At 40.4% G+C, this 22183-nt stretch overlaps 1 protein-coding gene across 1 annotated transcript; it reads right to left on the bottom strand.

The window, feature by feature from the left end:
• On the bottom strand, positions 1-11090 carry LOC137737317 (ubiquitin-related modifier 1 homolog 2-like). The gene is made up of 5 exons (XM_068476759.1): positions 10940-11090; positions 10273-10343; positions 2120-2202; positions 1946-1953; positions 1-110 (listed from the first exon to the last, which is right to left on the bottom strand). Exons 1-5 carry the CDS (start codon positions 11088-11090, stop codon positions 1-3), a joined length of 423 nt encoding a protein of 140 aa, XP_068332860.1.
• Positions 11091-22183: the final 11093 nt, after the last annotated feature.

The following is a 22183-nucleotide window of genomic DNA, read 5'->3' as shown; positions in this document are numbered from 1 at the left end:
CTATCCACCGTGCAAGGTTGAAATGAAAACAACCACATCCTTCTCCTCTAGCGTTGTATCAAGTTGCCCGCTCAGCTCCCAATCGCAATCGTTCACAAGGGCTAGAACACCTGATGTGATATATAATAGCACACAAGTTAAACCTTATAATTGTAGTATATGTAAGTAGGGATCATTCTAGGTCAAGGATTAGAAGGGATGCTAATCTACACAATTTAAACTCTAAAACACTAAACTAACTCAAAAACAGAAAACTAGACTCTAACAACTCAAAACAAGCTAAATAGACTCAAAACACACTAACTAAGTTAAATTGACTCAAACTAGACACTAAAGGGTGGTTTGGACGAAAATTACTTTTAACTTGACTCAAAACACTTAAAAACACAAGTTTGGACATATTCTAACTAATTTGACACAACAAAGTAAAGGGGATTGGGTTTTTGACGAATTTAAAGTAAAGACAAGTAAATTAAAGACTCTAAACAACTTTGGACGAAATTGGGTGTTTAAATGGGTGCATGGCTAGCTAGAGGGTCCTTCTCCACACATGACACATATGCATATAAATTGATTTCCAGTTATTTTTTCTTTAAACCATGAATGACAATGCCCTAAATTAATGGTGAAATGCACAAATTAACTTTTAGATTTTCCTAAATTCATTGAATTGGATGGAATACGCATCGGCAACCAAATTATTCTTATCAAGTTTCCTACATGAACAACATAATAGAGATACAATCAAAGATCATTAAGCTTTGTGAAAATCATAAACATTGACATGACATTCGTAACTATGAACTGCATGATACTCCTACCATGGATTTACTTAACACATTGTGACTATCAACCTCCACTACTTATAAATATAAGTTCATAACGATTAGGTGAAGTTTCCTTATATTCTAGCATCAAATTCATGCATGCAAACTAAGTGTGCACCCTTAATCAACATACAAGAATAAGTTATCAATCAAACAGATAAGTAAATCGCATTCATGTTTTACGAAACAATAACTGGAGGAAATCAATTCATATCACATATATGTTCATGGCTTTGAATTCACCTCATGCTAAAAAGAAATTAGTTCCTCATGTTCGCAAAACAAAGATAATTAAATTTAAACATTGAAAACAAAGAATAGAATACACCTAGAAACGCTCCAACAATCCAACATCTTGAATGGCAAGCACGGCTCCAAGTGACTCCTCCTTCCTTCCTTGCTGCGGCACAATGGGGATTTGTGTGCATGATGGATGTGTGTTGTGAATTGTGGTGAATGATGGGTGGTGGAATGAGTGCTACGACATCATGTATTTATAGGGAGAAGGGAAGACACAGCAAGGGCAGAAAATGAGGGGAATTATGACTCCAAATCACCAAAGAACAAGGACACGTTCATTCAGATTCCAGGGAGGACAAGGAATGGTCATTGCGGCATGAAACATGTCTTCTAGAAGGGATAGGTGTGGCACCAATGTAGGAGAAGGATAGGGCTTCTAGAAACCTGATATTTAGGTGTTCTAATGTCATTTGGATGTCCCCCTTGTAGCAGGAATTAAGGTAGCAAAAGATTAGGATAGGATAAGATAAGATAAGGTTGGATAAGATTTGGATAAGATAAGGTTGTTTGGATAATGTTCCATGTTTCTTGCTCTCTCCTTATCTTCTTTGTCTTGAACTTGTTTCTCCAGATTTGTAGCATGTTCCTAGCCTTACTTGACTTCAAATTCGTCCATCCACCTTGCTCCATATGCAAGTTATCCATTCCAAGCCCAAAACTGCTCTAAATAGCTCCAAATTGCACTTTCTTGCCAACTTTGTTTTTTTAAACCTACAAACACACGAAAATAGCTTAAATCACTATAATAAATAGAAACTAACTTACTAAATGCAAAGAAACAAGCCAACAAAGTTGCATAAATATGCTTCTATTAACACCGGGTCTCCTGCAAGACAACCCAAGCTTCATGTTATAGCAACAGTATTATACCCATGTTTCAAATTATTTGTTTTCCTATCAAAACCATTAACAGCATATTTATTATAAAATTATCTAAGCGACTGAGGAACATGTTCAGTTTAAAATTATGTCTGATGCAGATTTTATCTTACACAGTATCCCCTTTCATAAACATTTCAGGCCTCTCCTTGATCAAATGGGTACGGATCCAGGAGAGCAAATCCTTCATGGTTAGCTGAGAAGAAGAAGACGAAAATCGTGTTGACTATGTTGATCATGAGTCAATATTAGGAAAAATAGGAATGTAAATAATAGGAGTCCTTTTTTAAGTAGGTTTGTATTAAAGCTTTTGTTTCCTTGTGGAACTTAGATTGTACATATATATATTTCAGAACAAGTAATACAAGAAATATTCCCGTAAAAGTTCTATTTGGTATCAAGAGCCAAAACCCTAGTTTTCTTTTCCGCTGTGCGTTGACTGTTTCTTTTCTGCAAATCTTCTGCAGAAAAACAGTGTTGCCGTGTGTGTGTATTTTTGGCTGCGTGTGCAGCAGTGTGGGTGGTGCTGTGTTTGCACAGTGCTGCCGTGTGTGTGTGGTACTGCTGTGGGTGTAGCAGTGTGGTAAATCATCAGGGGACAGTAACATCAGAATGAGGTAGTGCAGTGTGCGTATTGCTGTGTGTATTGTTGTTGCTGTGCATATTGCTGTGCGTTGTTGGGTTTGAGCCTTTTTCGAATCCAATAGGTCACGGGTTCGACTCCGGTGGAAGTTGTTGCTGTGAGTATTGCTGGTAGTGCAGTGTGCGTATTGCTGTGTGTATTGCTGTTGCTGTGCGTTGTTGGGTTTGAGCCTTTTTCGAATCTAATAGGTCACGGGTTCGACTCCGGCGGAAGTTGTTGTTGTTTGTTTGTGTATTGCTGTGCGTTGTTGGGTTTGAGCCTTTTTCGAATCCAATAGGTCATGGGTTCGACTCCGGCGGAAGTTGTTGTTGTTTGTTTGTGTATTGTTGTGCTTTGTTTTTTTTTGGGTAAAGTCGAATGGCATCAGAAGGAGGCAGTGGCATGTTGAAGTTAGGGGGCAGTAATTCAACCAATAATCAAGTAGTGAATCCTGTCGTTATTCAGAGTGATGCGTCTGCTGTACCAAATACCGTGAAATTAAATGGATCAAATTATCCTCTTTGGTCCAAGGTTTTGGAGATGCACATTGCTGGATGCGGTAGGAAGGGCTTTGTGACTGGTAGTACCAAGGAGCCTGCTGAGGCTAGTGCTGAGTATGAGGCGTGGGAGACAGGGAATGCAATAGTAAAAGGGTGGTTGATCAATTCTATGGAACCTGCTATCATGGGATTTTTTATTCACCTACATACTGCTAAAGAAGTTTGGGAAGAGGTGGCTCGAACTTATTATGATGGTTCAGATATTTCTCAGATTTATGAATTGAAGGTTAAATCGTTCAGACTCCGTCAAGAGGGTCGGCCAGTGGGTGTGTATTATGCTGATCTCAAGTCCGTTTGGCAGGAGTTAGATCAACGGAGACCGATCAAGATGGTATGTGCTGTGGATTTCAAGACACTTCGAGAAGAAATTCAGGTTGATCGTGTGTATGCTTTTTTGGCGGGTTTGGATGATGTGTTTGATAAAGTACGTAGTGATATTTTACGTACTCAGCCCTTACCTTCTGTTGAGGAGGTGTTTTCTGTTGTTCGACGCGAAGCTCAACGACATGCTACCATGATGGGTGGGAGTAACAATCAAGGAGGATTGCCGTCCATGGCAATGATCTCTCGGCCAGCTGGTACTCATCGTGCTAGTAATTTTTCTAATCAATCTTTAAATTCTCGACCTTTCAACCGAGAAAATAAAGATGATTTGAAGTGTACTTTCTGTGGACAAACCCGTCATACTGAGGATACATGTTTTACTAAGCATGGGGTGCCTGATTGGTTTCCAGAGTTCAAGAAGAAATTGCGTGCCAAGGAGCGTGGAGCAGCCGGCTCCAGTGGAGGCCGTGCCTCCCTTGCTGCGGCTACAACCACAGTCCAGGAAGCCGTACCTAGTTCTAGTCACTCTAGTCAGAATTTGTTGCTTGGTACTCAGGGTGCCTCGTCGTCCGACACAGGTACCATGGGACATGTTCTCTTAGCCTCCGAGAAACAGCACCATACAGGTTGGATTCTGGACTCTGGGGCAACGGATCATATGACATATGATAAAAATATGTTTCAATACATGACTATATCTCACAGGAAAAATATATCAACTGCCAATGGTACTCTGGCACCCGTGTGTGGTGCCGGCACTGTGCATCTCACCCCGTCACTTCCCTTACATCATTGCTTGCTTGTTCCGTCTTTATCCCATCACCTATTATCCATACCACAGGTTACTGAACAATTGGATTGTGTTGTTCTAATGTATCCGCTTTTTTGTCTACTCCAGGATATTCAGACCAAGGAGATAATTGGGCGTGGCACTAAGAGAGAGGGGTTGTACTACGTGGACGACGTCGTTTATGGAAGAGCAAATGCAGTTCGCGCGTCCCGGTCTAGTAATTTACAAGCAGTGTGGTTGTTGCATCGTCGGTTAGGCCATGCATCTTTTGGGTATTTAAGGCATATGTTACCTAGTTTATTTAGTGGAATAACTGAATCAGACTTACATTGTGAAGTATGTATTCTTGCTAAAAGCCATCGTGCTTCTTTTCCGCCTAGTATGAATAAAAGAGCTTTACCGTTTGAACTTGTGCACTCTGATGTTTGGGGACCATCTCCGGTTGTTACTTCTTCTGGGATTAAGTGGTTTGTTACGTTTGTTGATGATTGCACTCGTATGACGTGGCTATATGTGTTAAAAAATAAGAGTGATGTTGGTATGGTATTTCGGAATTTTTCTCAAATGCTTCGGACCCAATACTTCTCTGTGATTAAAGTTCTTCGTTCTGATAATGGTGGTGAATATATTAATCGTGAGTTGTCAGAGTTTCTTGGTGATCAAGGCATTCTCCATGAAACAACCTGCCCCCATACTCCACAGCAAAATGGGGTGGCTGAACGGAAAAATCGCCATATCTTAGAAACGGCACGGGCACTACTTCTGGGTGCTTCTGTTCCTAAGGTTTTTTGGCCTGAAGCTGTTACTTATGCCGTCTACGTGATTAATCGTAAGCCCTCTCGAGTGGTTAATTTTCAAACTCCGTTTCAAGTCCTCACTCAACATGTTCCTGTGGTGTCTTCTTATAATCTCCAACCCCGGGTCTTTGGGTGTGTGGCGTATGTGCATATTCAGAAAATTCATCACACTAAGTTGGATCCGTGTGCACTTCGCTGTGTGTTTGTTGGTTTCTCCTCTCACCAAAAAGGATATAAATGTTATCACCCTGCGACTCGTCATATGTATGTTACCATGGATGTGACCTTCTCTGAATCAGAGTATTTTTATGTTCCCGTATCTTCATCTTCAGATCACCAGGGGGAGAGCTCTAGTGATGATCTGAAATGGTTGAACTTGGAAGGAATCCCTGGGGTTGATGCCGTGCATAATGGTGCAGTGATTATACATGCCGAGAATGATAAATCTGCAATTGTTGATGAGAGCAGCATGCAGTCAGGACCGGTTCCAGATGAGAGTGATCCCGAGAGTAATAAATCTCGTCTGCAGACTGTTGCCGAGAGCAGCATGCAGTCAGGACAGGTTGTTGACGAGCCTACTAATGTACCCCTCTCTCTCTCTAGCTCCACAGTGCTGCCCAATGACTCTTCTCTGGATATACCTGAGGTAAGTATTGTGGATGATTATGTAACTAATACAAGTAATGATGTAAATACATATAAACTGCCACCGAGACAAAATAGGGGTGTGCCACCTAACAGGTTTTCTCCGGAAGGCAAAGTGAAGTATCCAATAGCCAACTATGTCTCATGCAATGGTCTTGCACCAGAGCGCAAGACTTTGGTGGACAATATGGAGGCTACTCGAGTACCAATCCGTGTGGAGGAGGCTCTAAAGGATCAAAAATGGGCAAACGCAATGGATGAAGAAATGTTGGTGCTACAGAAGAATAATACCTGGGAGGTGACGTCTTTACCAGAGGGAAAAAAAACAGTTGGCTGTCGCTGGGTGTTCACTGTCAAATACAAAGCCAATGGATCAATCGACAGGTACAAAGCAAGGTTGGTAGCTAAAGGATACACCCAAACATATGGTGTAGATTATCAAGAAACGTTCTCTCCGGTTGCCAAGATGAATACGGTACGAGTTCTGATATCTTTAGCTGCTAATATGAACTGGCCATTAAAACAGTTTGATGTGAAAAATGCCTTTCTTCATGGGAACTTGGAGGAAGAAGTATATATGGATTTTCCTCCTGGGTACAGTGCTGGTAGAAGTACCGGAGTATGTCGGTTGCGTAAGTCTCTTTATGGGCTTAAGCAATCGCCTCGTGCATGGTTTGATAGGTTTACTCAAGTTATGAAAAAGATTGGGTATCACCAAAGTCATTCTGATCATACATTGTTTGTCAAACGGAGATAGGGAAAAGTGACGGCCTTAATCATCTATGTAGATGACATGATTATTACTGGGGATGATTGTGATGAGATTTCAAGGCTGTAGAGAAATCTTACGGCTGAGTTTGAAATGAAGAACCTAGGGGATTTGAAGTATTTTCTTGGAGTCGAAGTTGCTCGATCTTCGAAAGGTATTTTCTTGTCACAATGTAAGTATGTGTTGGATTTGTTAAAAGAAACTGGTATGCTGGGATGTAAGCCAGTTGATACTCCTATTGTTGAAAAACATCATCTATGTTTGGATCCGAATCAGAAATCGGTTGATAAGGGGAGATATCAAAGACTTGTAGGGAGACTAATTTATTTGGCTCATACACGACCAAATATTGCCTATGCAGTAAGTGTAGTAAGTCAATTTATGCATTCACCGAGTGAAGATCATATGGCTGCTGTTATGCGTATCTTAGCTTATTTAAAGTCTGCACCTGGAAAAGGAGTTCTCTATCGGAAGCATGGACATTTGAGGATTGAGGGGTTCACGGATGCTGATTGGGCAGGAAGTGTAGGTGACAGACGGTCTACTTCGGGATATTTTACTTTTGTAGGAGGCAATTTAGTCACATGGAGAAGTAAAAAACAGAAGGTAGTATCAAGATCCTCAGCTGAGGCTTGATGCGAGAATTATATGCGCACAAATTAAACCCTCTTTTTGACAATTGTAGTATAAGTATAAGTAGGGATCGTTCTGGACCGGGGATTAGGAGGGATTGCAAATCTCTTGGAAACTGACTCAAAAACGTAAAATAAAGTTTAAAACACTAAACTAGACTCAAAGAATGCAAAATTAAAGTTTAAAACACTAAGACAAACCAAAAACTCAAAATGCTTTAAAAACACAAACTAAATTGAATTCTAACTAAAATGACCATTAAAGCAAAAGGGGGATTGAGGTTTTTACGAAAATTGAAATAACGAAACAAGTTAATAAACTAGACAGAATGTAAATATGAAATTTATGGATGAATGCTAGCTAAGGGGTTCATCTCCATACATGTTACACTTGCATACAAGATTGATTCTCAGTTGGTCTTTCGATAAATTATAAAACTCAACACTCCGGGTTAATTAGGTCCGCTTAAATTAACCGTCAAGTTTTCCTTAAGTTAATGAATTGGATGGGTTAGCGCAACGCAATTCACAACATTCTCCAAAAGTCCTTTACGTGAACAGCACAATAAAGATACAATCAAAGATCATTAAGCATCATGAAAACTATAAGTGTTGACAAGGCATTCGTTACTATGATGAGCATGAAACTCGTGCCAAGAATTCATTTAACGCGATTGTTTATAAGCAACCTCCACTACTTGTGAATATAAGTTCATAACGATTAGGTGAAACTCACTTATATTCTAGCGTCATATTCATGCATGAAAATTAAGCGCGCATTCTTAATAAACATACATAAATAAGTTATCAATCAAACGGTTAAACAAATTGAATCAACAACTTATGAAATTCCAACGAAAGTTAATCAATTCATATTGCAAATATAAACATAGTTTCGAATCACCCCCTAGCTAAAGGGGGATTAGTTCCTCATAACTTTGAAATCAAAGAAACACCTAAACATTCCAACAACTCAAACTTGAATTGTATGAACGTTTAGGCACTCTTCTCTTCCATTCCTCATACGTACAAAACAAAGAGAATTGAATTTAAACTTTGAAATCAAAGAAACACCTAAACATTCCAACAACTCAAACTTGAATTGTATGAACGTTTAGGCCCTCTTATCTTCCTCGTTGTTGTAGCACAAGGTCTAAGGTGAGGTTTGGGGGATTATGGAAATGGATGAGGAGTGGTGTAGAAGTGGAAGGGGAATGGAAAAATGGTGTTTGGATTATAAGGGGAGAGATGGGAAGCTCACGGCTAGGGAAGGGAGAATGTGTTTGTAATGTGTTGTGTATGAAATGAGATGATATGAATGAATGAATGCAAGGGTATTTATAGGAGTAATGGAGGGAACATAACAGCTAGGAGGTGGGTGGAAATGTGGCTGCATGTTTGGTGAATGATTATGAGTGAATGCATGTGACTTGTGGCTGCAAAGAGAAGGAGAAAAGCTGGAATTGCATGTGGAGTGTGCTGAAATGAGAATAGGCCACGGCATGGAGTGTGGGATTAATTGAATTGTGGTGCAATGATGAAGAATGCATGTGGAATGGATGCAATGATGAAGAATGAAAGTTGGAAAGCTGCAGCAATGTGTGTGGATGCTGGAAATGATGGAAAGGCACGGCAAAGAGTTGTTTTGGGGTTTAAATGGTGCTGTTTTGTATGCCAAGGAATGTGTGATGAATGATGAAGTTTTGCATGTGCTTAATGATTAAAGGGTGAGAGGATGCAGCTGCAATAATGTAGAATGAAAGCTGGAAGTTTGAATGGGGAATGCACATGCAAACAGCTAGGAAAAGTTGTGGATTAGATTAGAAATGTCAAGGTTATGCACGGCAAAGGGTGAATGGGAAGAGAAATGGGAGTGCATGTGGTTTTATGGTTGAATGATTAAAGGGACATGTGGGTGAATGTGAAGGGAATGCATGTGTTGATGACTAGGTTAGTGGGTGGAAATCTGAAAATGGCATAAGGGAATGGGAGCTCACGGTTTTGGCTAGTGTTTGAATGTGTAAAGTGTGTGTGAATGCATGTGAAGATGCTAATAAATAATGCATGTAGGGTTAGGAAATAAAATCATAACTTAAAGGGGGATGATTAAAGGGTGTTGAAAGGTTTTGCATGGCTTTGAAGTGATTGTGGATTGGGCTAGAGTTTAAGTACATGAAATGGACCCAAATTGCTCATCCTTGCATGGCAAGGAATGGTGTTTGTGTTAAGCCCATGGCAAGGTGTTATGTGATTGGGTTAGGGCCATTGTTTTGTGTCTTCAAGTGCATACAAGGCCTTCAATTTCATCCAACACTTGGGCTCCAAGTATAAGCTATCCATCCTTAGCCCAATAGTGCTCCAAAACACTCCACAATGCATCCTTTCGTCAAACACGTCTTATTATCCTGAAAACACACAAAAGAAGCATAAAGGACTAAAATAACTAAAGAAACACAACGTAAATGCACGAGAACAAGCAAAGTAAGTCGCCTAAATATGCTCCTATCAAGGCTGAGTTTCGAGGGATGGCTCACGGCATTTGTGAGCTTCTCTGGCTTCGAAAACTTCTTGAGGGGCTTGGGTTCAAGCCAAAGGAGACCATGAGACTATACTGTGATAATAAGTCAGCGAGAGATATAGCTGATAATCCGGTACAGCATGATAGAACAAAACATGTGGAAGTTGATCGACATTTTATTAAAGAGAAACTTGAAAGGAAGATTGTATCGATCCCGTTTGTGAGTTCAGAGGAGCAACTTGCAGATGTTCTAACTCATGCTATATGTAGTCGAGAGTTTGATGACTCACTTGTCAAGTTGGGCATGTGTGATATCTATGCACCAACTTGAGGGGGAGTGTTGATCATGAGTCAATATTAGGAAAAATAGGAATGTAAATAATAGGAGTCCTTTTTTAAGTAGGTTTGTATTAAAGCTTTTGTTTCCTTGTGGAACTTAGATTGTACATATATATATTTCAGAACAAGTAATACAAGAAATATTCCCGTAAAAGTTCTATTGACTAATAGGAACAAATAAAAGCGCTGAAATGACAAATCCCCTTCAGGTTACAAATCCCCTTCAGGTTATACTTATTCTTCTTAGCCTTAACAAAAGCTGAAGTTCACCTTTTCTGCTCCGTTTTGCATTTCAACGTTGACATTATGAATTTTTACAGAGTTGCATAGAAGCTCTAAACCTCCATTGCGGAAAGAAAACAAAAAAAATCATAAGGAAAGCAAACATAATTTCTCTCAGTTTCGAAAGGCACAAGGTGGAAAAAGGTAAGTACTTGCACACAGTTGGAATGAATTGTTCGAAATTTTAAATAGAAATTTCATTGTTTCACATTGGTTACTACCAAAAAGTTTTCTCACTTTATAAGGCTTTGTTCCTTATAAAAAATGATTGAAGTGATAGACTTTGGAGAATAAAATTGGGCTCACCCTTGGGATTGGGCTTTGGAGTGTGCTAATTAATTGATCAAAAGATGGACCTTGGGGCTCTTGGGCTCGGACTCTAATAATTAAATTATTTAATTAATTATTTTCGGATTTAATTAATTATTTTTAATTAATTAATTTTTATTATTTTTTATCAACAGACTCATCATTTTAGATGAAGTGTTTGAAGAGTGATGAAAGAACGCAGAGAGCAAAGCACCCCTCTGGAGAAGATGTCTCCCAACAGACACATCCCATTCTTATACCGGTTGCAAACAGGCATACACATACTATATATATACATTCATATGCATGACATTTCATATACAGAAAATCAATATTCTTCTTATACAATCACAAATATCCTTTCTGAGAGAACCACACGGAAATTCGCCAGAAGTCAAGTTTTCCGGTGCTGGAATTATGACTTGATCGTTGAATCCTGGTGAAGCAGACGTCCGTAGAATTACAAGCACTGAGTAGGGACGGAATTTCTTTTTCATGGATATTGCGGTACGCAACCCTCGATCTTCAATATTTATGTTTAATATTATTTCATTGTTCATACACTGTTAATTAGTTGTTCGCATTTATTATTTATTAGCATATATAAATTTATTACAGATTGTTGACATATCTCCAACATGTTGATAGGAGCATATTTATGCGACTTAAATGGCTTGTTCTCGTACATTTACGTTATGTTTCTTTAGTTATTTTAGTTCTTTATGCTTCTTTTGTGTGTTTTCAGGTTCTAAGGGCAAAGTATGCAAAAGGATGTCTTTTGGAGCCTTTTGGAGCAAATTAGAGATTGGAATGGATATCATATGCTTGGAGCCAAAAGGATGGACGAAATTGAAGACTTGAAGTAGGAAAGTTAAATCCTAAAAAGACCTCATGTTTGAGCATCATTGAAAACTCCTACGCATTTTAGAACACAAAAACAACATTCCTAGCAACCTTAGGACATTGTCGTGTGTTTCCTTGTGTCTCCCTTCCTTGCCATGCAAGGAAGGGCTTTGTTCCCTATTTTAAATACTTAAACACTACCACTTATCATTCACCACATATCATTCATCACTTATCATATCATACATTCATTTATCACTTATCATAATCATTCACTTATCACTTAACATATCATACACTTATCACTTATCACTCATAATCATCTACACATTTCAACCATTTAAACACATGTACTTCACCTACAACATCCACCTACTTCACCTACAACATCCACCTACTTCACCTACAACCTCCACTTACTTCACCAACCTCACACACTTACTTCACCTACAAATGACATAGCCATATGTTCCCTCCACTACTCCTATAAATACCCTTGCATTCATTCACTCCCCATTAAAAATCACATCTCATTTCATACACAACACACCACAAACACTTCCATTCCTTCTTTGCCGTGAGTCCCACTTCAATTTCCTGCATCTTTTCTTCCATCTCCAACCACTTCCCATCCCTCCAAAACACTTCACATAATCCCCAAAGCTCACCTTAGACCTTGTGCTACAACAACGAGGAAGAAAAGAGTGCCTAAACGTTCATACAATTCAAGTTTGAGTTGTTGGAATGTTTAGGTGTTTCTTTGATTTCAAAGTTATAATTTAATTCTCTTTGTTTTGTACGTATAAGGATTGGAAGAGAAGAGTGCCTAAACGTTCATACAATTCAAGTTTGAGTTGTTGGAATGTTTAGGTGTTTCTTTGATTTCAAAGTTATGAGGAACTAAACCCCCTTTAGCTAGGGGGTGATTCGAAACTATGTTTATATTTGCAATATGAATTGATTAACTTTCGTTGGAATTTCATAAGTTGTGGATTCAATTTGTTTAACCGTTTGATTGATAACTTATTTATGAATGTTTATTAAGAATGCGCGCTTAATTTTCATGCATAAATATGACGCTAGAATATAAGTGAATTTCACCTAATCGTTATGAACTTATATTTACAAGTAGTGGAGGTTGCTTATAAAACAATCGCGTTAAATGAATTCTTGGCACTAGTTTCATGCTCATCATAGTAACGAATGCCTCGTCAACACTTATAGTTTTCATAATGCTTAATGATCTTTGATTGTATCTTTATTGTGCTTTTCACGTAAAGGACTTTTGGAGAATGTGGTGAATTGCGTTGCGCTAACCCATCCAATTCATTAATTTAAGGAGAACTTGACGGTTAATTTAAGCGGACCTAATTAACCCGGGGTGTTGAGTTTCACAACTTATCGAAAGACCAACTGAGAATCAATTTTGTATGCAAGTGTAACATGTGTGGAGAAGAACCCCTTGGCTATTCCATCATCCATATTTTCATCACATTCATATTTACATTTTGCCTTTAATTATATTCTGTCCATTTAATTTAATATCGTCCAAACACATTTCCCCCATATTTCGTTGAGTTTTAATCATTCGTATTTGTTTTATTTTTATATCTTTAAGCTTTTGGAGTCATAAACAGTTTCAAATTCGTCTAAATCAAGTTCTAGTTTCTATTTGAGTCAGTTTGATTGTTTTAGGCAGTTTGAGTTTTTCAAAGCCATTCTGAGTCATAGTAGTCTTGTTAAGAGTATTTACATTTAGTTTTTGTGTTTTCAAGTCAATTAAAAAAAGATTAGCACCCCTAGTTAATCCCCGGTTAGAACGATCCCTACTTACATCATTACTACAATTGTCACAATTAGGGTTTAATTTGTGCGCGTATAATTCACGTATCAAATTTTGCGTATAATTCTCGCATCAAATTTTGGCGCCGTTGCCGGGGATTGGCAAAATTGCTAATCCCTTTGTCTTGAGTCTTGTTTAAATTGTTTAGTGTGTGGCAACTTGTTTTCTTACTTGTGCCAAGTCTATTAAGTTGGTTACTTATCTTGTTTACTTTTGTGTGTAGGTACTAGTTTATGACCCGTAACTCACAATCTGTTCGTGAGCATATCTCCGACTTTGACGGTGATTTCGAGAGGACTTTGAGAAGGAACAAGAAATTTCAAGAGTCTAATCCTCCTGGTCCCGAACCTGACGTAGAAGAGGAAGCCACGGATTGGGTTAAAGAGGAAGTACCAACCATGGCCGTGGACAATCGAACCATCAAGGAGCTTTCGGCCTCGGGTTTGGATAATGCATTGCCTCTTTGTATCCAATACCCCACGGCTGCAGAGGGGAAGACTGATTTATTTGAACTCAAATCCAGTTTGTTACACCATATTCCGAAGTTCCATGGCTTGTCTATGGAAGACCCCAACAAACACTTGAAGGAGTTCGAGGTGGTTTGTTCGAGCATGACCCCCGTCACTGTGGATGGGAGTATATTGAAGATGAAGGCCTTTCCATTTTCACTTATGGACAAGGCCAAAGATTGGCTCTACGAACTAGCCCCGGGAACTGTGACTTCGTGGGAGAGTATGAAGCGTGCTTTCTTGGAGAAATTCTTCCCTACTTCGAGAGTGATTCTCCTACGGAAGAAAATTAGTGGTATTCAACAGAATCATGGTGAGACATTCCCGGCTTATCATGAGCGCTTCAAGGGCCTTGTAGCTTCATGTCCTCAACATCAAATGAAGGAGGAACTTCTCCTTCAATATTTCTATGAGGGTCTCCTTCCTATCGAACGTCAAATGCTTGATGCATCAGCGGGAGGAGCATTGGTGGACAAAACACCAAGGGATGCCAAGATTCTCATAGCCAACCGAGCGCTCAACGCTCAACAATATGAAGGAGTGGGCCAAAGGGAAGCCCCACGGCAACAAAGTGTAAATGAGATGAGTGCTATTTCTGAAATTCAATCACAACTTGCTAATCTTACTTCTCTTGTTTCTCAGGTTGTGATTGGTCCAAAAGCACAAGAACACCAAGTTTGTGGCGTGTGCTCAATTCAAGGGCATCCATCCGACAAGTGCCCTCAACTAATCGAGAATGGTGGGTGGGAATCTGCCAATGCCATGGGCTATGGGAATCAAAACCAACCAAGGAACGATCCATATTCTAACACATATAATCCAGGTTGGAGAGACCATCCAAACTTCAAATGGAGGGAGCCACAACAAGCTTCCCAACAAGGAGGATTTAGGCCAAACCCCCCTGGTTTTTATTCCAAGCCGTATGCACCCCAACAACCCCAACAACCTTCGACATCATCTCATTCAGGTACGTCCTTGGAAAGTGATCAAGCTATGCAATTACTAACCTCTATTTCGCAGGGGTTGCAAAATCAAAACAACCGGATAGCAAATAACGAGAAGGAGATGATGGATATGAAGAAACAAATAGGGCAGATTTCTGAGTTCCTTGGACAAATTAGAGAGCAAGGAAAGCTTCCTAGCTCAACCACAGTCAATCCAAAGGGAGGATTCGAATCCGCCAAGGCCATCACCCTAAGGGGTGGAAAAGAAGTTGGGGCCGAACCAAACAATCCCAAATCTGCCCAGAAAGTAGATGAAGAGACGACACAACCTGAGGAAGTGTCTAGCTCACCCACGGAAAGGGTGAAAAACCCAATGCCGCAGGCCCCCAATCACCCTAACTCGGCCAAATCAGGTAATTTAAGTTCAAATTCATGTACTTCACGTCCTAATCTGCCCAATGTACCTTTTCCTCAAAGGTTCATGCAAGAAAAAAAGGAAGAAAGCGAGAAGGACATTCTTGAAACATTCCAGAAGGTGCAAGTGAACATACCGCTTCTCGATGCAATCAATCAGGTTCCAAAGTATGCTAAATTCCTCAAGGACCTATGCAATACAAAGAGAAGAAGGGCAAACAAAGACGTAGTGAAGGTAAGCGAGAATGTGTCCGTTGTTTTGCAACGTAAACTGCCTACCAAGTGCAAAGACCCCGGTAGTTTCACGATTCCTTGTGTGATTGGACATAATCGTTTTGAAAATGCCATGCTTGATTTAGGTGCATCCATAAATGTCATGCCTTATTCTATTTATGCATCTATGAATTTGGGTGAATTAAAACAAGATGGTGTAATTATACAATTGGCTGATCGTTCTAACGCGTATCCAAAGGGAGTTTTGGAAGATGTGCTTGTGCAGGTGAACCATTTAATTTTTCCGGCTGATTTCTACGTCCTAGACATGGAGGATTCAGCCCATTCTACATCTTTGCCGATTCTCCTTGGTAGGCCATTCATGAAGACGGCCCGAACGAAGATTGATGTATACAAAGGCACCTTAACAATGGAATTCGATGGGGAAGTGATTGATTTTAATATTTCTGAAACTATGAGATATCCCGTTGATGACCATTCTTGTTTTTCCATTGATGTTATCGATTCTTTGGCGCAGGTATACCTTGAAGAATTGAACGAGGACGCCCTGGAAACAACCATCACTAAGGCCATAGAGCGCAAAAATGAAGGATTTGGGCCAATGCAAGGCCACGGCAAGGAGGAGGAATTCTTTGCAATGGGTTCTAGTGAAGAAATAATTGAGGTTGTGGTAGCCCTTGAGTCATTGCCACAACAATATGGTAAGGTCCCACTCTCACTTTCAATTTCAGTTTCCACTAAGATGCTACCTTCTGTTGTTCAGGCACCATCGCTTGAACTTAACCCGTTGCCGGACCATTTGAAGTATGTGTTTTTGGGAAAAGGCGAAACATTGCCCGTCATCATTTCATCAAGTCTCACGGCAATGGAGGAGGAGAAGCTTGTGAGGGTGCTGCGAGAGCACAAAACAGCCATAGGGTGGACTTTGGCCGACATTAAAGGAATAAGCCCTACCACATGCATGCACCGTATACTTCTTGAGGAGGGGGCTAAACCAACTCGAGAGGCTCAGCGCCGTCTCAACCCTCCAATGATGGAAGTTGTGAAAAAGGAGATTATCAAACTTCTTGATTGTGGAGTGATTTATCCGATCTCTGATAGTCGTTGGGTGTCACCGGTGCAATGTGTTCCAAAGAAGTCCGGAGTGACAGTGGTGAAGAATGTTGAGAATGAGCTTATGCCAACCCGCATTCAAACAGGTTGGCGAGTATGTATCGATTACCGGAAGCTAAATGCCATGACTAGGAAAGATCATTTTCCTTTGCCATTCATCGACCAGATGCTCGAAAGGTTAGCCGGTCATGCTTTTTACTGTTTTCTTGATGGATACTCTGGATATAACCAAATTGTGATAGCCCCGGATGATCAAGAGAAGACCACATTCACATGTCCCTTTGGAACATTTGCTTATCGTCGCATGCCATTTGGCTTATGCAACGCACCGGCCACTTTCCAAAGGTGTATGGTAAGTATATTTTCCGATTTTGTTGAAAAGATCATTGAGGTTTTCATGGATGATTTCAGTGTATTTGGGAGTTCATTTGATAATTGCTTGGATAATCTGACCTTAATTTTGAAACGATGTGTTGAAACTAACCTTGTCTTGAATTGGGAGAAATGTCATTTTATCGTGAAACAAGGTATAGTTTTAGGACATATTGTTTCAGAAAAAGGAATTGAAGTAGATAAATCGAAAATAGACCTTGTACGTCACTTACCCTCTCCTACTTCGGTTAGAGAGGTACGTTCGTTTCTTGGCCATGCAGGGTTCTATAGGCGTTTTATCAAGGACTTCTCCAAGATGTCCAACCCTCTTTGCCGATTGCTTCAAAAAGATGTGCCATTCAAGTTTGATGAAGAGTGTAATTCGGCATTTAACCAACTCAAGGAGAAGCTAGTCTCGGCCCCCATTATTGTACCTCCAGATTGGAGCCTTCCGTTCGAGCTCATGTGCGATGCATCCGACTATGCATTAGGAGCTATTCTAGGACAAAGAAGAGACAAGCGGCCGCATGTCATATACTATGCCTCTCGGACTCTCAACGATGCCCAATTGAACTACTCCACGACGGAAAAAGAACTTCTAGCTGTGGTTTTTGCTTTAGATAAATTCCGTTCATATTTAATTGGAACTAAAGTAATCGTTTATTCTAATCATGCAGCTTTGAGGTATTTGCTCACGAAAAAGGAAGCAAAGCCGAGGCTTATCCGATGGATGCTTCTTCTCCAAGAATTCGATATCGAAATCCGGGACAAGAAAGGAAGTGAAAACGTGGTGGCTGACCACTTGAGCCGTATGGTGCATGAAGAGGATGCCGTGCCTATCATAGAGACATTCCCAGATGAGCAACTGATGTCCGTCAAGGGTTTAATTTGTATGCGTGGAGGAGGTACCCCTCCATGCCGTGGAACCTAGTCAAGCTTAAACGGAGGTACCGTCCGGCTGCAAGACGTAAAAGAAAGCGCTACTTGGGAGGCAACCCATGCATTCAACAAAGGAAGACTTAGAAAACACTCCAATTCCAGATTCCTAAAAACTCTTCTCTTTGTTGATATTTCGTTTCTGCCTTGTTAGGTTGTTTAGTTGTTATTGTTTGTTTGTTTATTAATTGTGTGAGTCTATGATTGTAACATTGAGAAAATGTTTGGTTTATTGATAGGCACTGCTAAACAAGGAAAGATGGAGCCTTCACAAAGGGCGTTTACTTGAAGCCCCACTACTGGGCAAAATTCTAGAAGCAGGAGGCATTGGAGCGGAAGGCATTGGAGCGGAAGGCATTGGAGCGGGAGGCATCGGAGCTAGAGCATTCCAGGCCTCAATACTTGGCCAAGCGCTGGATGAGCCAGGAAAAAGGTGCCTCTGGAGGAAAGACGAAAACCTTTGACGATCACTGTGAATCCGACCTTCAGACTCTTGCAGCTCATCAAGCTTCCTCTTCATGCCCGTCGAATAGTTGTTGGCAAGCACGTGCAAACTTCTATTCTCATGCTTAAGCAGTTTGATCTCCTGCTTAAGACTTTCCACCTCTGCCATCAATGATTCCACCTGACGGGAGCGGGCAAGCAGGCGTTGGCCCATGTTGGACACAGAACTCGCACACTGAACACTAAGTGCGAGGGACTCTTGAACGGCCAACTCATCGGACCGTCCTGACAGCAGCCTACTATCTTTTGGAGTGAGGAGGTTCCTAGCTACTATTGTAGCTGTTGTGGCGTCCTGCATCACGGAGTCTTCACCTGTAAGAAGACCGTTAGAAGAAAAGAAAGAAGGGCGCCATACGTTACCTTGACGCGGTGCGCCCGTATCACTGCTAAGGCTCAATTCCAAGCTAAGGTTCGATGAGTTTGCCATTTTTCAAAAGTGTTCAAAGAGAAGGGATGGAGTTAAATTTCAAAGGGCCGGAGTCGATTTTCAAGAATGGGAAATCTTCAGAGTGTGTTTGTTGTGGTGATCGATAGCTCAATAAAAAAGCCAAGGCGACGCGTCCACCGATTCAGAAAGCCGGAATTTCAGGCGTAATTTTGGCGACGCTTTCTCGGCTTTTCAGAAGACGCGTTCAACTTTGTCAAAAGATTTCTTCTTTTCAGACAACACGTGGAGGCCATCATCGCAACTACACCTCTTTAGCCGACAAGCGCAAAGTTCGGCGACGCTTTCTCTGCTTTTCAGAAAACGCGTGCAGCTTTGTCAAAAGGAGCCGCATCCGCACTACTACGTGTCGTTCAGAAAGCAAAGGGGCGTCGTTCAGAAAGCAAAGGGGCGCCTGCTCAGAAATCGAAGAGGCGTCGTTCAGATATCGAAGAGACATTTGTCGACAAGGGTAAAAACACAGTACCACCACTTGATATTATCTCTATATATGTCGACCTTCGTCTTTTATGGCAGGGCAAACCTGAAGATATGATATGTGGTTATGTGGTTATGATAAGTGATAAGTGATTAAGTGATATGATATGTGGTGATGATAAGTGATAAGTGCATGTGGGTTAACTAATGAAGGAAATGCATGTGCAATGACAATGTGTTAGAATGGATGTGTGTTATGCATGGCATGATTGGGATTAGGAAAGGTTTAAATGTCCTAAAACTAAAGAGAACAAGGTTCCAACACTTTGGCTCCAATTAGGTCTTCAATTTCGTCCAACACTTTGGCTTCAAGCATAAGCTATCCGTCCTTAGCCCAAAAGTGCTCCAAAAGTCTCCAAAATGCATCTTTTTGCTCCTTTAGCCCTTTCGACCTACAAACACACGAAAATAGCTTAAAGTACTAAAATAACTAAGGAAACATAACGTAAATGCACGAGAACAAGCCATTTAAGTCGCATGAAAATGCTCCCTCACTTATCCCGTATCACTGCTAAGGCTCAATTCCAAGCTAAGGTTCGATGAGTTTGCCATTTTTCAAAAGTGTTCAAAGAGAAGGGATGGAGTTAAATTTCAAAGGGCCGGAGTCAATTTTCAAGAATGGGAAATCTTCAGAGTGTGTTTGTTGTGGTGATCGATAGCTCAATAAAAAAGCCAAGGCGACGCGTCCACCAATTCAAAAAGCCAGAATTTCCGGCGTAATTTAGGCGACGCTTTCTCGGCTTTTCAGAAGGCGCGTTCAACTTTGTCAAAAGATTTCTTCTTTTCAGACAACACGTGGAGGCCATCATCGCAACTACACATCTTTAGCCGACAAGCGCAAAGTTCGGCGACGCTTTCTCAGCTTTTCAGAAGACGCGTGCAGCTTTGTCAAAAGGAGCCGCATCTGCACTACCACGTGTCGTTCAGAAAGCGAAGGGGCGTCGTTCAGAAAGCGAAGGGGCGCCTGCTCAGAAATCGAAGAGGCGTGTTCAGAGATCGAAGAGGCGCCATTATTTCAAAAAGCCGGATTTGCGGGATCAAAACGTTTGTCGACAAAGGTAAAAAGTACCACCACTTGATATTATCTCTATATATGTCGACCTTCGTCTTTTATGGCAGGGCAAACCTGAAGAAAATGCCCAACTCTCCCTCACCTCTGAGGGCGCACTCCCAGCAAAGCCTTTCGAAATACTCAATTCTTTCTTCTTCCCCAAAGATGATACCAGATGCCTGGAGTACATATGACCCAGGAGGAAACGGCGGATTGAAACATGTGCTGATTCATTCACCGCTTCTTCAAAGCAAAGGTATCTCATATCATCAAGGTCAAAAACAAAAGTATCTCATATCATGCTCTTTCCCTGTCTTTTTCTTTGTCCTTGTTCTTACTTGCATGGCAAAGTAAAAGAAGCAATCAGCCGGCACTTGGAGTCAGTCTTCCGATCTGGAGCCAACTGCCTGGAATCTATTCCTGATTGCTTACCTAGCGTTGCTCTCGAGTAGTCATCTTCAACGGTTGATACACTTCCGGAGAAGGGACCACTTCTGCAAAGGGGCGCGAGTAAGGCAAGTGAAAATGATACATTGAAGCATGTGGAGACAAACATAGGCTGAGTCATCCTCCAACCCTTTTCAATACGAATTGGAAAGATTGAACAAAGAAACAGACCAAAGGGGTATGCTCAGACCTTCGGGGAAGACCAAAAGAATCCTCCAGCCTAGTAGCACAAAGGAAAATCAACAAGTGGAGGAGATCAAAAGAATCATGCAGCCCAGTTCAAGAGTATGCCTGTGGAATCACCAAGATCATTGCCTCAATGCAATCACCAAGGAGAAGAGGGAATTTACACTTCATAACCAGATTTGCGTCCCTAAACTCTTCTCTTTGTTAATTACATTTTGCCATGTTTAGTATGTTTAAGTTCTTTTTATGTGTTTACTTATGTTTTGTGTGAATCTATGCTTAGAACATTGAGGACAATGTTTGATTTAAGTGTGGGGGGGGGGGGGGGGGGGGGGTAACTAATGTTATTAATGCAAATTCGTGGGATTTTATTTTATCACCCATAACTTCAAATGTTGTTCCTCGCTGTTTTAAGGTGTTTTTAAATTGTTTTAGAGTGTTTTAGTGTGTTTTGTTTTATAACTCCGAAAATCACATAAAAATTTGAAGAAAATGTTTTGAAAAGCCTAAAAAGAGTGTTTTGAGTCGTTTTTGTGTGTTTGTGTCTTAGGGTACCTTCCAACACAATGATAAGGATTTGGTTTATAATTGCATGACGGTTAGAAAGAGTTATGAACATAGAGAAAAGTTTGATTTACTCTTGGTAAATGCTTGGTTATGGTTATAATATATGACTTCACATGCAATCATAAAAGAAAAAAAAATTCGTTTTTGTAACATGCTTGAAGGAAGGAACTCAAACAAACACTACAACCCTGAGAGACTTGAGCCTATAACGTTCTTTGGAGAGTATAATCTGTGATTTCTTGTTTTCTAAAGTCGTTGCATGATCTCATTATTCTTTGCTTGGTTACTACTTAGAAAGCGTTTCATCATATAGTTCCAAATGCTAGAACTTATGCCCATTTCATTCAAAGCATGTTATTGATTTGCATAACACATATTCAAGAAGAAGTTGTGTAGTGACCACCACCATAGCCAAATAGCCTTACTTCCCATACTTCGTATTGTTGTAAGTTTTAATCCCGTTGAGCCTTGTTTAGCCTTTATTCTTTGTTTACCCACATTTTCCTCACCTAGCCTAGTTTAGGACAATCCCCACCCTTGTTCTTAAAAGATAGTGAGCATGACTTAATTGAATTCCTTTTGAGTTACATTATGAAAGAAAATAAGTGTGGGGGAGAGAATGTTTAAGTGTTTATGTTTTGAGATTCAAAAAAAAAAAAAAAAAAAAAAAAAAAAAAAAAAAAAAAAATTGAAAGAATAAGTGAT

Source organism: Pyrus communis, chromosome 6 (assembly GCF_963583255.1).
Source record: "Pyrus communis chromosome 6, drPyrComm1.1, whole genome shotgun sequence".
Taxonomy (NCBI): Eukaryota; Viridiplantae; Streptophyta; class Magnoliopsida; order Rosales; family Rosaceae; genus Pyrus; species Pyrus communis.
This window is presented reverse-complemented; position numbering and strand designations above follow the sequence as displayed.